This window comes from Magnolia sinica, chromosome 3 (assembly GCF_029962835.1).
Source record: "Magnolia sinica isolate HGM2019 chromosome 3, MsV1, whole genome shotgun sequence".
NCBI classification, from domain to species: Eukaryota; Viridiplantae; Streptophyta; class Magnoliopsida; order Magnoliales; family Magnoliaceae; genus Magnolia; species Magnolia sinica.
Window position 1 is genome coordinate 3,382,584 of NC_080575.1, and position 16,109 is coordinate 3,398,692.

A 16,109-nucleotide genomic window follows, 5' to 3' on the forward strand; every position below is an offset into this window, starting at 1 on the left:
ATCAGAGATAATTGGAACACTGGCTACTACCATATCATCAGCCAAACATTTGAATGCAAATAGGACCAAAGTTTGAATGATTGTGATCTTTCAATCTGCTAGATTCTATCAACAGTCTGGATCATTGAAAAACGGGCCCCACACACAGAATCCTAAGCAAATTCAGAGCCCATTGACCACTCTTACATGACCAATCATATTTGCGTTGGAGAATTTGGATATTCGTATGACAAACCATGTGTAAAGAAGATTCTTTATATTAAAAAAAAATGCATACAGAAAGTTCAAGCACAGAAGAACACAACACATACCAAGCAGATAATTCTTACCTTTTTACTCAAACATTGAGTCAGTCAAGATTCAACAGGTGGAGTCATCTGAACTCACCTTCGATCGATACTGGCGGTCCACTTTCCTAAGTCCACTGCTCACTTCTAGTTTGGATGTTTTTACATCATCTTCCTCCATCGCACATGCTTCGTCATCTTGGCCATCCCCAGCTGCAATGTCCGCAAGATAAGCTGCCTGCCTCACAGGCTCCTTACAAGCATCATCTTCATGGATCTGCTTAGCCTCAGATCTATTGCTCATTCCCGTTGCATCACCTGCCTTCTTTCTAGGAGTGAAAAGTACCGACTTTGGAAGACTCGTCGTGGTGCAGTCCAGCTCTGGCAGCAACTCTGCATGAGTGGACGAAGCCTTCACCATATTTTGGAGGTCTTGGAAGGCATGCAGGTTAGATGCATCATCATCTTCACTCGATGTATCGAATGAGTACCGAGTGTACTTGGAAGGATTCCGTATGTAGTCTGGGACCCCAGGAGCATCTTCAGGTGGTGGGCCACTCGCTTCTGCGACTGTCGCTGCCTCCATGGATTGAGTAACCATCAAGAAGTCATGGGCTTGTTCACTGTCCAGCTCGTCTTTGCATCCAGTGTCAAACCTGACCCGCTTCTTTGACCTCGAGTCTATCTGATTATCTTTCCTTTTCAGAATCGATTTCACATTCCTATAATCTTCGGCTGCTTTTACTTGAGATTCCACGATGACTGGCATCTCAGAGTCAGAGGCCTGAAGGGAATCAAACCTTCCAGCTGCTTCATTGTTGTCTTCTTGGAGCCTGGCTTTCGCAGCAAGGTGATCCGCATGTGGGTCCTTACCAGCGCTCTTGATTTCCTCAAATGAATCAGGAAATATGTTATGGGAGCTCAAGTAAGGCCCATAATCTGTGACATCACGCATGTACACACGCTCACCAACATTTTCCCTGCCCACGGCCACCTTGTCGTATTCATCTTCCTCATCCTGTAGAATCAGATAAGTAGGTGTTCAAGATCAAGAAATGTATCTACTACTTGCAATGTGGTAATATAAGCAGGTTGACATGTATCAATTGTGTGGGCTTTCTTTCAAGCACCAGGTTAATTCATCCAGCTTGAAACCGCCTTTGGAGAAGGGGGGGAAACACAATTTAAGCAAGTGCATTGCCAGTCACACAGATGGAGTGCGAGAAAAGGGTGCCCGCAGACTTTTGATTGGTCACATGGGCAGTCAACCAGAGTAACACAAGGGTGTCATACTTTATCGTGTGGGTCATAGGTCCCAACCATGGATTGACCACTCATCCAAGTCCAATGGGACTTGTCTGAGCCAGGTTGGAGTTGACCAACGTGCAATCTGGTTCCAATGAGTCAGACTCCACTGAGGAATAAATGAGTCAGTCCGAGTCATTGTCTTAAGACCATGGTCCAGAAGCCTATTAGGGCTATCGATGCACTGTGTTGACCTAACAACCTGTACGATCAGGTACAATGTGGATCCGGTATGGCCCCATATCTCCAATCTCTAGGATTTGTAGGATCCAGCTGGTAAGGAATGAGTCACGTCCACCCACATACAACCAGTTTATATAGGACATCAAAAATTCGGTCAGCCCTGTGGTCTTGGTCCGACTCAGATCCAAGTTTGGACCCAGATGTGAGTTTGACAGGTCTGGTCTGCATCTTGACTTAGGGGACTCGACAAATAATTGGAGCAGACCCAGGTCAACCCTGACCAACCAAATCCAACTCATTTATAGCCCAACTACCCATCAGAACCCATCAAAGTGCAAATTGGCACCTTTTCCTTGCTAGTGTGTGCGAGCTTTGCATATTTCTTCAAGCAACATCTGAATTTCAGGCTGGCTCTGCAAACTTTGGCACAAAACAGCAGTCTGCTTGGTGACGTTTCATATGTTGAGAAGGCAAAAGGGAACAGTTCTCAACCAGGTATTCGACTTAAGAAATTGAAGCAAAACCATGCCAACTGAAGAATGAACTACGAGGTACAAAATTACAAGTAATACATTTTGAATTGGTTCGGATTGTGGTGCGGTAGAACAGGCATTTGCCCTTTGGGAGGGAAACCAGAGTAATCTTACAATTTTTTTAAAACCATTTTTTTGGTGGTTTGGATTGGTTCAACCAATAAAAATACAATATTTCAATACATGCATTCCTCTTTTCAAGAGAGTAATTACAAGATCCCAATGCATCTAGATAGTGTCTTGATGCAACATTATACACAAACTGGAGATCCACTCTATACAAATTTTTACCCCAAGAATAACCCAATGCTGAGATTTCTTCCTATTCTTGAAGCACCGATCATTCTTTTCAAGCCAGAGGATCCAGATGACCACATGGAGGGCAACCTTCCACCAAGAGGACTTGTCCAGCCCTGACGAGAACCAAGCTTGATACAGGATGTCCAAGGAGAAAGGCATCGCCCACTGAACCATGAAAAGATCCATAATACTCGACCATAACTCCCAAGCAAAATCACAATGAATGAGAATATGATTCAATGATTATGCATCCTTAGAGAGGAGAAGGCAAACATTGGAAAGCACGTCTTTTTTCATAAATTGTCTAACATCAGAATTCTGTTCCTACCGGCCAACCAGGCAAAAGCTGCAACCTTGGGGGGAGCTCCACACGACCAAACAACCGTTGTGAAATGCCGAGGGGCGTGGATAGAAAGGTCTGATATCTGAGAGAAAAAAGATCTCACCGAGAAAATTCCTGATTTGTCCAGCCTCCAACCAAAGAATCCTTCTAAGCTAGGTTTGGCTGAATCCCATGCAACTGAAGAAAAGGCTAGCCAGCTCGACAATTTCCAAATCCAGAAGGTTTCTACAGCAAGGGGGAACTCGAACAACACCTTCCCCAGAAGGAGAGAAACAACTGACAACTGCAACTTCCGGATCCAGACTGAGCGTAGCAAACCTAGGAAAATCTGGCCTAAGGATAGATTTCCCATACCAAATTGTAAGTCCCTTGGTTTTTCAATGACGTGTGCTAGGGTGTCTTGAGTCGGATGAGCTCCTATTGGAAGACATTGGAAGATCAAAGACTTGCAGCATCAAAGCCTGAAGACACAAGTAAATTGAGATACCTTGGTAATCCTAGTCCTAGACCCTTTTATGTTCCAAAACAACCTTCCTCTAAATAATACACTCCAAATAGGAAAACCTTGTTTCCATCATCCCAAACCTTAGGCATTAAATGAACAAGATAAGTTGGGCATGTAAGGGGTTCAAAGCTTCTGATGGTTAGAAACCAAAAACCACAGAAGTCTGAAGACTATCTATCGAATCGACAACTCATCAATTCGAGTCGATTGACTCAACAGGTCTTGGCGATCGAATCAACAGTCCAATCGAGAACAGCTGAAACTGTCCAGCGGGTAAACTGGCAAATTCAGTGAATGTTCGATGAAATTGAAAGTTTGATTGATTCGATCGAACTAGCCATTATGTGTCTGTTGGAGCTTTTTCTCTATGAAAATAGCACTCAGACTTTTGCAATTAAGATGGTTTTTGGTGATTTAGAAGCCCTAGTGCATCCCACTCCTTCCCATTATTCCTAGGCTCTATCCCAAAGAAATTCATGTCATCTTCCTTGTGATTCATCACTCTAATAAGCACTTCAAGCTCCCTTTGAAGATGAACATGTTATCTTGCATTCTTTAGAGATTAGACACTAACCTTATAGGTAAACCCTTTGTCTATCTTTCTCTAAAATGCCCATGTAAGTGAATCCCTTCTTGGAATCATCCCATTAGTTGTACGAGATCCAATCCCTCTCCCATTACCCTTGGCATCCTCATAGGAAGATCATTACAAGGTAGCCAATCGGAGGAGCTGAAGAAGATTCACCTCAAAGATCGAGGGAGCACAAGAGAAGTCGCATCAAGATTGATCGATCAAGATTGATCGAACATCTCAAGAAGGCGGTATTAATGTGGCTCATCCAAAATGTGCAATGTTTTAATTAGAGTCCATACGGTTTGAAACTCAAACTTAAATTGGTCCTTGTGTGGGACCAACTTCGGCAAGAGTGTACATAGGTCATTGTGTTGACCGCATCGGTTCTTGGTTAGCCTATAGAAAATCTTGTGAGTCTCCGAGGGAGCTACTGACATAGGCGCAAACGTGTAAGTTATTGGTGAGTCTAAAGAAAACCTTCGCAAGTTTCAGTGGGAGCTACCGACACAGGTGTGTACGTGTAGGTTCTCGTGTAGGATTGCCACCAACACGGGTGTGTACTTGTAGGTTCTTATGTAGGACTGTCACCGACACAGGTGTGTACGTGTAGGTTCTTGTGTAGGACTGCCACCAGCACGGGTGTGTGCGTGTAGGTACTTGCGTAGGACCACAAAGGTTTGCGATGAACCTATTGAAAACCATTGATATAGTGAAATCCACAAAACTAGAGTTTAAGTTCATCATCCGAGAGTGGAGTAGGAATTTATCCGAACTACTATACATCATTGTGTTTGTGATTATTTATGTATTTGCAATTTTATTATGCTTATGTTGAGATTTGTTTAATTCATATGGATGCATGATTAGATTGTATGTTAGGCACTAAATGCATTGCACACTAGATATAGCTATCTCACATCATTGACTTGTTACACATATAGTTGAATATTTTATAGTCTATGATTTTAGAGTTAATTCACATTGTGGATTAAATTTTTTTTAATTGATAAATATTTTAGAAGACCATATTTTGGATTTAATTCACATTGTGGATTCAAAACTTTGGAGGGCCATGGCAAAAGAGAGGCAAATCAAGGGAGGAAACTATTTCGTTTTGCCATGGCCCACCAAAGTTGGCCCTGGGGGTTTCGTGGGGTGTTGCATCACGTGGACGGTTCAGATTTTGGGCTCATATCACGGGAGATGAGTTCTCAAAAAGTTCTCACGAGTTTTCATGAGAACTAGTGTGCATGTGAGCATTCCTCTCTCTCTCTCTCTCTCTACACACACACACACACACACACATTAATAGTAATGGAAATTGGACCCCATACATGATCATAATAAATTAAAAAAAATTATATTAGACTCTCTCTAAAGGAGGATAAATAGAGTTATAATGTTTAACTAAAACACAAGCCTCACATTGTAAATTCTTGACATCACCATACTTAACTAACAAAGGCAACAAAGGTTATATGACTTAATTAGAAGGATGAATAAACGACAATGTTAAGTATAAAGTTTTAGGTTAAAAATAATTTAATACTGGTATATTAGCACATTTATAATGCAAAGGAATATCTTTCCAATTATATGATGTGTTATCTAAAGGACAATGGTATCAATTCTCAAATCACTTGTGCATATACCCCGCAACAAAATGAAATTTCCGGAAAAAAGAAAAAAGAAAAAAAAAGAATAAGTATTTACTGGAAGTAACTTGTACTCATTTCATTGATACATCATATCTGAAGTACTTTGGCTAGATGTTGTTCTTATTGCTTGCTATTTGATTAATTGTTTGCCCACTACGGTTTGATCAGGTCAATCTTATATTCAATATTCTTCAGGATTATACTTTTATCATATTCCAGAAATTCCATTATGCATCTTTATGTGTGTTTGTTATGTTTCTAATACTAATCATCATCGAAATAATCTGTCAAATCAAGCTATCAAATGTATTTTCTTGGGATACTCATCTTCTAAAAATGGGTCTAATCCAGTTACTAAGAAACGTTTTAAGGCACTCCATATTTTTACAAGTGTCTGGAGGAACACAATTCTATGATTTTTCATGTTCCTATTCTTAAGACTAATCCGATTAACTCTGTTTCTCCCAATCCAAGCCTTTCAAACCCTATAATGTTAAGGATAGGGTTGTTCCTTATTCATAATCAACTAAACCAAACTTAAAGGTGTATGAAAGAAGAAACGTTTGTATTTTCTCATATTTTTAGATTTGATAGCCTTTATTACAGATTGTAAGGTTTAATTATATATAGGGCCTATGGCCTATGGAATAAGACAAACTGATTAATATTCTCTTTATGAAATTCTCTTATTTTCTCTACAGTGGGTGTTGAAGGGAGGGGGAGTGGTCTCTAGTTCAAGACTAGAGGACTGTTGAGCTTGCTCACAGTCTTGCATTTGTGATCTCTAGCATTCAACTAGAGGATTTTTGGGTCTTATCCCACAATCTCTTTCTTTTCTTATTGATTTATTTGCTTTCCCTTTCAGGTTTGCATCACAGGCCAATCAAGATGGCCAGCTGGTCCAGATCCTAACTGATAATGACGCTTGGATGGGCCTGATCTTCAATTGGCCAGCGTGTGTGGCCTAAGTGCATCATCTATCAAGTCAACCTACATGAAGACTCGACTAAACATTTTGTGTTTTGGAGTTCTTCAACTATGGCATCAGATTACCTGCAAAAGCGTGGAATTTACTTATGCAGGCACATAACTTATGTGCAAGCTGAAGATTCTTGAATTCTAAGTGTGGCTCCATCAGATGAACGGTTCTGATCACCAAGGCAGGACCCTATTTACCATGAAACTCAGGCGGACTACTGTTTTGTGTGGTCCCGCAGACAACCATACCAGTGCTTTTAAAAAAGGAAAAGAAAGAGAGAGAGAGAGAGAGAGAGAGAGAGAGAGAGAGAGAAACCCTAACCTCGTGATCCAGAGTCGAATCCAAACCAACAGAGTTCCTAATCTCCCAATCCTCTCTCTCATAATCCCTTCCATCCTGAGCCGTACTATCATCTCCTTCTTCATCATCGTTGTCGAAATCATCAAGATCGTCCTCGAAGCGTTTCTTCGAATTTCGCAAGAAATTGGAATTTCTCTTCTTCTCGTTCGAAAAGAAGCCATCGAAGGCGGAAGAGCAAGGGACATCTTCTCTATCGGGGCTGCTGCTGCCGCCTTTTTCTCGAATCCATTCCTTCCGCTCGATCTCGGCGTCGGTAAGCGTCCATGGAGATGGTGATTTTGAAGGAAGAGAGCCGAGAAGAGACCCGAACACCTTATCAACCCGAGCTTTGAAGCTGTCTTCCATGTTCGGGCGCTGGAGAAGATGCTGTAGAGGAGGAATGGAGAGAGATTTCCCACAACGGTGACGGGATAACCCTTTTAAAAGGAGGACGACACACCGCCTTTCCCTACAACGCCTGTTTTACGCAGCTCGTACAACACCCGGTGGGGTCCACCGGTTGCGTGTGTAAAATCCACTCCGTCCATCGTGTTCTGCACTCGATTCGAAAGTGGAGGCAAGACACTACGGGGCCCACTTTAATTATGTGTTTTATCCACGCCGTCCATCCATTACGCCAGCTCATTTTAGCCAATGATTCCAAAATTGAAGTATATTCGCTCAAGTGACCACACCAAAGAAACAGTGGGATAATAATGTCCACCGTTGAAACCTTCTTATGGCCCACAGTGATGTGTATTTTTCATCCAACCAGTACAAAAGGTCATACAAACTTCAATGACGATAAAACACAAATATCGGCTTGATCCAAAACTACCGGCCCACGAAGTTTTGTATGGTAAGCTTTCAATTTCCACCCTTTCACATGGTGTGGTCCACTTTAGCTTTGGGTATGCTTCGCTTTGGGGCCCATGGCCCTTAAATAAGCAGGAAAATGGATGGATGGCATGGATAAAATACATACATTACAGTGGACCCCCACACAAGATCTTGCCACCCTGGTGATGAAGGGTGTCAAGCTCACCACCCAAATCCCTCAGCCCGATTCTACCATTCTATGAATAAAAATCAGCCTGATCTAGGCCTCCATTGGGCCACACTAGAGGTGTACATGAGTAGAACAAAGTCGTGCTTGGCACAGCTTGACTCAGCTCAGCTACTAGTTGATATAAGCTCAAACTTGGCTTGCTTCAGTCCTTGGGGCTGACTGATCAGCTTGGCCGGTTTAACCAGTAGTTTTGGCTAAATCAAGCTAAGTTCGAGTTAAGATTGAGCCAAGTTCATATGTATAGCATTTTCACAAACACATAAACTATATTCTCAAAATTTCACCGAATGTAAAATGGTAGCCGCAGTTTCACGGGTATTTCATTAAACTTCTCGTAGGCAACATCAAAATCAAGAAAAAATAAAGTACTTGTTTGATGAAACATGCAATCCTTGCCACTAGCCATCATTTTGTTGAGTTATTTTAACATATCCTTGATGAGCAACATCAATATCTGTGTAACCTAGTCACCCAATTAGTTTGGTTCAAGTTGGGTTCCATCTCAGTCAAGTCGAGCCGAACTTGGGCGAGCTCAAACTCGTTCAAAATTTTTTCAAGCTAAAACAATCAGCTTAACTTGGCTGAAACTCAGTTTGGGCCAAGTTGAACCGAGCATTTTCGAGTCGAGTCGAGCCGTGTCGAGATAATCGTGCTAACTCGGTTCGTGTACAATGCTATGCCACACCATAGGGAACAATGGGGATGAGATGCCAGCCATAGATTTTTTCATGGAGACCACCATGGCGTGCATCCAGTTAATCAAGGCCAATTCACTGGATGAAGTGAAGATATAAAAATCAACCCGATCCAAAACTCAGCAAGCCACGCCACATGTACGGATAGGATTTAATTATTATTATTTAATTACAGTAATACCATCGGTGTGGCCCACAGGAGTTCTTCATCAGGCAGTTATTATTTGATTCTCGCCCTGTCGATGACGCTTCATACGCAGCCACTCGAAATTATACACGTGGATTACGTTACCTTGAACTAAGGCAGCTAAACGGAGGAACCCACAATTTTTCAGACATGGTCACGACATCAGGTCCGTCGAACAATCCTAACCTCTTATTCGTTAACACTTGTTTGTTCATATTCAACCGTCCAATGGAGTCCCCCTAATAGTCAAATTGTTAAATAACCGTAATCTTAAGTTCATGGTACTTGTATGAACCGTAATATGGACAGTTTAATTTAAATTATTCATGAAAAATGATTTAATGTGAAAGTGGTCCACTTGAGTTTTGTATCTGCCTCATTTTTAGCTTCATGTCTTAAAATGATCTTACAAAATGAATGGACATTATAGATATAATACATACATTATGGTGGGGACCACGGAACTTTGCCACGTCAACATACCACCCAGGAGAATAGAATACATCCATTTGTATGGTATCAAACCTCGTGGGAGAGGGAAAGGAGGGACACGATAGAGCCGGAATAAACCGGTTCGAGTCATCTGTACCAAGTAAACGTGGCATCGTGTGTGCCGGACGTGTTCGTGAAGTGGGCCCATTGAGATGGGCCAAGAATACCAGAAAACCTGTAAAGCTTAGGATCTTCCTCTCCTTCACACCCTTTTTGCAAATCAGTAGATGGGACTCGAATTTCTGCTATATGGTGTAGGATTGGGGACCCAGCTCTCTTTTATAGAGTCTGTGGAGAGGGAGTTTGAAACCCATCACAACTCTCTCTCCCATGCTCCACGTTGTAGCATCCTAGTTCAACTCAAACTGCTGTCTGCGTAAGACAGCTATAGCATTCCAGCCCTAGTACGCAGAGCTGTGCAGATAGACTGCGCAGCGCATCACCTGAAGTGGGGCCCACTGGTCTACTCAATCATCCAGTCCAACTGATAACAATCCAGACCGTTGATCAGTGAGGCCCACTAAATAGAGTTCTTACATTCTCCCACTTGGGCCTCATTGAGCAACGTCAATGATAGTCATATATATATAATAATTTTGTAAACAAGTTTTGATATTTTAAGAAAATATCTAAATGGTTAAACAATGAAAAAATAGTTGGACAATATGATTAATGCTATTCAATCTGGTCCATCAAAACAGTCAGTATCGAAACACGGTAGTCATCACAACATTTAATTTAGGCGAAGTGAGTCTAAGCGCGATCACAAATACTTTCAATCTTAACGACATAGATCACGAATTAGGAAATGTGGTATAAGGATTACACACTTTAGTGTGATAATATGTGCATATCCTTAAGAGGCCCTGAAGCTTTTTCATGTCTCCAATGAGACACAACTGTAGTTCCACTTATTCAAAATTTACGCATATATATAAATAAGCAGAAATAAATCTTTATATCAAAATCATCCAAATAAACTATATAAAACGAGATCTCTTGTCTATGAAAATCAAAGTACGCTCAACTCCCACTAACTGAAAACATCTGTGGGATCAATGACTCCCATGGATGTTACATGCTCCTGAAATGGCGTGATAGGGAGCCCTTTAGTGAGCGGATCTGCAATCATCTGCTTAGTGCCGATGAATTCCACGGACACTTGATGATTCTGAACCCTTTCCTTTACAACAAGATACTTGATGTCGATATACCTCGACCTTGACGAATGCTTGTTGTTACTAGAGAAGGAAATAGCAGCCGAATTATCGCAAAATATTCTCAACGGTTTCGGGATATGCTCCAGTACCCGCAAACCCGAGAAGAAACTCTGTAACCATAGTGCCTGATTAGATGCCTCATGGCAAGCAATAAATTCAGCTTCCATAGTGGATGAGGCTGTGGTAGATTGTTTCACGCTTTTCCACGACACAGCTCCTCCCACCATCATGAAGATGTATCCTGAAGTAGACTTCTTAGTATCGACGCACTGCGAAGTCTGCATCTGAATATCCGATCGGCTCAGTGATCAGACCTTCTATATGTGAGTCCAAAGTCTTTTGTTCTCTGAAGATACCGTAATACTTTCTTTGCAGCTATCCAATGTTGCATTCCTGGATTAGATAGATATCTTCCCAACATTCCAGTGACAAAGGCAATGTCCGGTCGCGTACAGACTTGAGCATACATGATGCTCCCTACTACTGATGCGTACGGAAATTCTTTCATTCGATTCTTTTCTAAATCATTCTTTGGACACTGAAATAAACCAAATTTGTCGCCCTTCACAATGGGCGACTTTCTTGAAGCACAATTTTGCATGCCATACCTTTCGAGTACCCTAACAATATAGGTCCTCTGTGACAAGCTGAGCAGTCCAAGTGTTCTGTCACGGCGAATCTCAATGCCAATGACATAAGAAGCTTCACCAAGGTCTTTCATTTCAAAATTTTGAGATAAAAATTTCTTGGTGTCGCTCAACATCCTGGTATCACTGCTAGCTAACAGAATGTCATCAACATACAAAATCATCATAACGAACTTACTCCCACTGGTTTTAATGTAGATGCATTCATCTGCAGTGTTTTCTACAAAGCCATATGAAGAAATTACTTCATGAAACTTAAGGTACTACGGTCGCGATGTCTATTTCAACCCATAGATGGATTTCTTTAGTTTATAAACCAAATGTTCTGAGCCACTAGCTACAAATCCTTCGGGCTGCAATATGTATACATTCTCATTTAGATCCCCATTGAGAAATGCAGTCTTTACATCCATCTGATGTAACTCTAAATCCATATGAGCTACAAGAGCCATTATGATCCTGAATGAGTCTTTCTTTGATACTGGTGAGAAAGTCTCCTTAAAGTCAATGCCCTCACGTTGGTTAAAACCCTTGGCAACAAGTCTGGCTTTATATCGTTCGACATTACCTTTGGAGTCCCGTTTGGTTTTAAATATCCATTTACAACCAATCGGCCTTATTCCAGTGGGTAACTCTACAAGATCCCATACTTTATTGTCCTGCATGGATTTCAACTCATCTTTCATGGCATTAAACCAACGAGAAGGATCAGCACTTTGTTTGACTTGTGTAAAGGATTCAGGATCCTTTTCCACCCCTATGTCAAAGTCGTGTTCCTGTAAGTATACGATGTAATCGTCTCGATTTACAGGCCTTCTCTCTCTTTCAGATCTTCTTAATGGTTCAGCTTGTTGGGTCTGATCTTGATTTTCCTCATCAGTGGTTTGTATATGAGGTTCTACGTGGTGCTCTGCAGTGACTGCAGGATCGACTGCATTATTAATGTCCACGTGATCTGGATTGAATATGACAGGAGTCACAGTCCTTTGTTCCTCAAATACAAAATTTCTTATGTTTGTGCTCCCACTGTTTTCAGTGTCCTCAATGAATCTGGCATTCCCAGTCTCAACAATCCTGATGGAGTGGGAAGGACAGTAGAATCGATAGCCTTTTGATCTTTCTGGGTATCCAATGAAGAAACAACTTATGGTTCTAGGATCAAGCTTCTTTTCATGCGGGTTATAAATTTTGGCTTCAGCAGAGCAACCCCAAACATGTAGATATCGGAGACTTGGTTTTCTCCCATTCCACAACTCAAAAGGAGTTTTGCTTACTGCTTTGCTGGGAACCCTGTTTAATATATGAACTGCGGTTTTGATCGCATCACCCCACAGAGATTCTGGTAATGTTGAATTGCTGACCATACTTCGCACCATATCCATAAGGGTGCGATTACGTCTCTCAGTAACTCCATTCTGCTCTGGAGTACCAGGTATAGTGTACTGAGTAACAATGCCACAATCCTGTAGGTATTTAGCGAATGACCCTCTGATTCGTCATATCTGCCATAGTATTCACCACCACGGTCAGATCTGACAACTTTAATTCTCTTATCGAATTGATTTTCAACCTCGGCCTTATAGATTTTAAAAGCATCCAGGGCATCTGATTTCTCACTGATAAGGTATAGGTACCCAAAGCGAGAGTAGTCATCTATAAAGGTAATGAAATATTTGTGGCCACTCCATGAGGCTGTAGGGAATGGTCCACAGATATCTGTATGTATAACCTCTAATAGATCTACACTCCTGGTTGCACATTTCTTTCTCGTTCTAGTCTGTTTGCCTTTTATGCAATCAATGCATACTTTATAATCAGAAAAGTCTAGAGAATGCAAAATTCCTTCTCGCACAAGCCTGTCTAATCTCTCACGAGATATATGGCATAGCCGCCTGTGCCACAACATGGAGGAATTCTCATAGTCTAGTCTTCGCTTAGATCCCACTACATTTCCATGCAAGGTATTAATATTATAGACGTGAGAGGCAATCAAGTCTAACTGGTATAAGTTGTTTACTAAAGAGCCGGTTCCAACTTTAATCGAATTAAAGTAAATACTAAAACTTTTATTTTCAAAGTGGAACGAATATCCCAACTTATCCAAACAGGAAATTGAAACTAAATTGCGCCTTATAGACGGCACACAGAATGTATTTACTAAATTCAAAAAATGACCAGTCTTCAACTTAAGCCTATAGACTCCTATTGCCTCCACGTCAACTTTAACACCATTGCCTACGTATACTGAGCGCTCCGCATCAGTTGGTGGCCTGGCCTGTAGTAATTCCTGCATAGAAGTGCATATGTGAATAGTAGTTCCTGAATCTATCCACCAGGAATCCACTGACACATCGGTCAGATTAGATTCAAAACAGACAAGAACAGAATGATTACCTTTCTTTATGAGCCAATCCTTAAAACCTTCGCAGTCTTTCTTTAGATGACCCGTCTTTTTACAAAAGTAGCACGGCTTGCCTTTTACCCGTTTGCGTTTAGATCCATTTCCAGATTTATTCTCATGGTTTCCAGATGGAGGACCAGAGAATCCATTACTAGAACCTTGTTTCCTCTTCTTTCTACCTTTATTCCCTTGCCCATGCCCTTGTCCTGACGTCACCATATTAACATTTTGAACCTTTATCATCTGTCTGATCCTGTCTTCTTCTTGGACGCACTGAGTGATGAGTTCATCCAATGTCCACATGTCCTTCAGAGTGTTATAGTTTACCAGGAACGTGCCGAATTGGGGAGGTAGGTTGTTCATGATCAAATGAACCAGTTGATCATCAGTGAGCACAAGCCCTAGAGCACGGATCTTAGAAACAACTTCGATCTGCTCTACAATGTATTCACGGATGTTGCCTTTTCCATCGTAGGACGAGCGAGTTAATTTATTCAGAAGAATGCCTACTTCAGATTTATCAGATTTCTTAAAATATTTTTCCATTTTAGTCAGGAAAACTTTAGCCTTATCTGTTTTAGGCATGACATCCTGCATCAATTCAGAAATTGAATATTTAATGACTTTCAGGCATGTATCATTTGATCTAAACCATGCAACCCATCTATTATATTCAGCTTCAGTAGCATTATCAGATGGCTTTGGCGGTTCTGGTGTTATCAGGGCAAGATCTAATTGAAGACAGCCTAGTACAACTTCAATGGCGTTCTTCCATTGAGTATAATTAGACCCATTTAAGGCAGGGACTTGATGCGTATTAGTTGGAATTGAGACTGAAATATAAGAGATACACATATACTCACATTAGTTCATTATTTTCCAAAACAGTTTAGTAAACAAAATATCAGGCAAATATAACTGATTCAGTTGCTAAGGGAGGCATTGACTGAATCATCCAAGATGAAGATGGGCCCAACCATCACATCTTAGTGAGAATCTGTTACATCATTATTATTCCTCCTGTGGGTGGTAATAATAACATGCTTGCGATCCTCCTTAACATGAAGCTAAGTGATGTCAGTCATGTAAATCTGAGACACTCAACACCTGTGGGTTAGATGAGTCTTTCAGCTTTACATTACCAGCACCATTTACTTCACCCGTTCACATGACTGCCAAACGGTAATCGTCTGTGTTTTCGTTACCGCACGCATGAAAATGTGAACACAACTGTAAGCAATCCTCTTATCCCAATGTTGCAAGTTTGTAGAATTTTCATCGATTGAGGTCACTATGGTGGCTAACACAACCGAATCCAACATTACAAATATAAACTTAAGATCGCGATTACAATCCTGCCTCTCAATGGATTATAACTTAATTAGTCCGATGCGGTCCATATAAGTTAGTTGATATTGACCCTTTTGAAATTCCTTAAGGTGAAACATATAAACAAGTTTCACACTTTACATTCCAACAGTCCAAATCAACACTTAAAGATGGGTGATGGGCCAATAATAGGGCCGAAATAGGACTTTATATGAGATCAACATAATCTATAATGAGTAGCATAAGCCTGGTCTAGAACAATTTTAAGTGGTAAATGAGATGTATATATCAGTGTCAAATGGATAGAAAAGATCCGACACACAAGAGGGTAGGTTCATCTTCTTCACTGTTCATCTAAATGTACCAATACCATATGCTCATAATTTAAACGTGCTGATCTTATATATAGTGCGTTTACACATCCCAAACGGAGGCCAGATACAAGGCCCAATGCAACAGTGCCCTATCCAACTTAGGCCCTAATAGAAACAGATACAGATCCATGAGGTGGCCCTAAATTGATTAACATAGGGTCCGATTATCCGATAATTAAAACGGGAGAAATCTCGATCGGTTTTGCGTCTCAGAATCTCAACAGGGCAGTGCAGTATATGGGCCATGTATTCGTGAGTCCCAGAGTTTGAAGCCGGTCGCAGGTCCACTGACTGACCCGAACTTACGAAAATCAGGTCGAAGTACCCGACCTTATATTAGGTCGACTTTCGACCTTACAGCGCATTTTATGCTGGCTTCTGAAAGAGGGAGAGAAAGGAGATGAGGTCTCAGCTGCTCTCCATGTCTGTTTCATGCAGGAAGGAGAGATGCGGGATCTCCACAGTTCTGAAAACATCGTCCGAAGAAGCGGCAGCGGCTGTGGCATTGGCTGCCATTGCTGGACGCTGAAGCACGAGACGCTGGCAATGGCTCCGGATGGAGGAAGAAAGGAGGTTGAGAGCCATCACCATCGTCCGCACGAGCAAGGTTCGACAATGGCTGCCGGTCCAACAGTTCAAGGTACTGTATGTGGGATAACTGGGATCCGTGAATCGAAATCCCCAATAGA

The 16,109-nt window shown here is 41.4% G+C and overlaps 1 protein-coding gene across 1 annotated transcript; it reads right to left on the bottom strand.

The window, feature by feature from the left end:
* Positions 1-239: 239 nt before the first annotated feature.
* Positions 240-7,430, bottom strand: LOC131239309 (uncharacterized). The gene is made up of 2 exons (XM_058236952.1): positions 6,989-7,430; positions 240-1,305 (listed from the first exon to the last, which is right to left on the bottom strand). The coding sequence occupies exons 1-2, from the start codon at positions 7,370-7,372 to the stop codon at positions 361-363; spliced, it is 1,329 nt and encodes a 442-aa protein (XP_058092935.1). The 5' UTR covers positions 7,373-7,430; the 3' UTR covers positions 240-360.
* Positions 7,431-16,109: the final 8,679 nt, after the last annotated feature.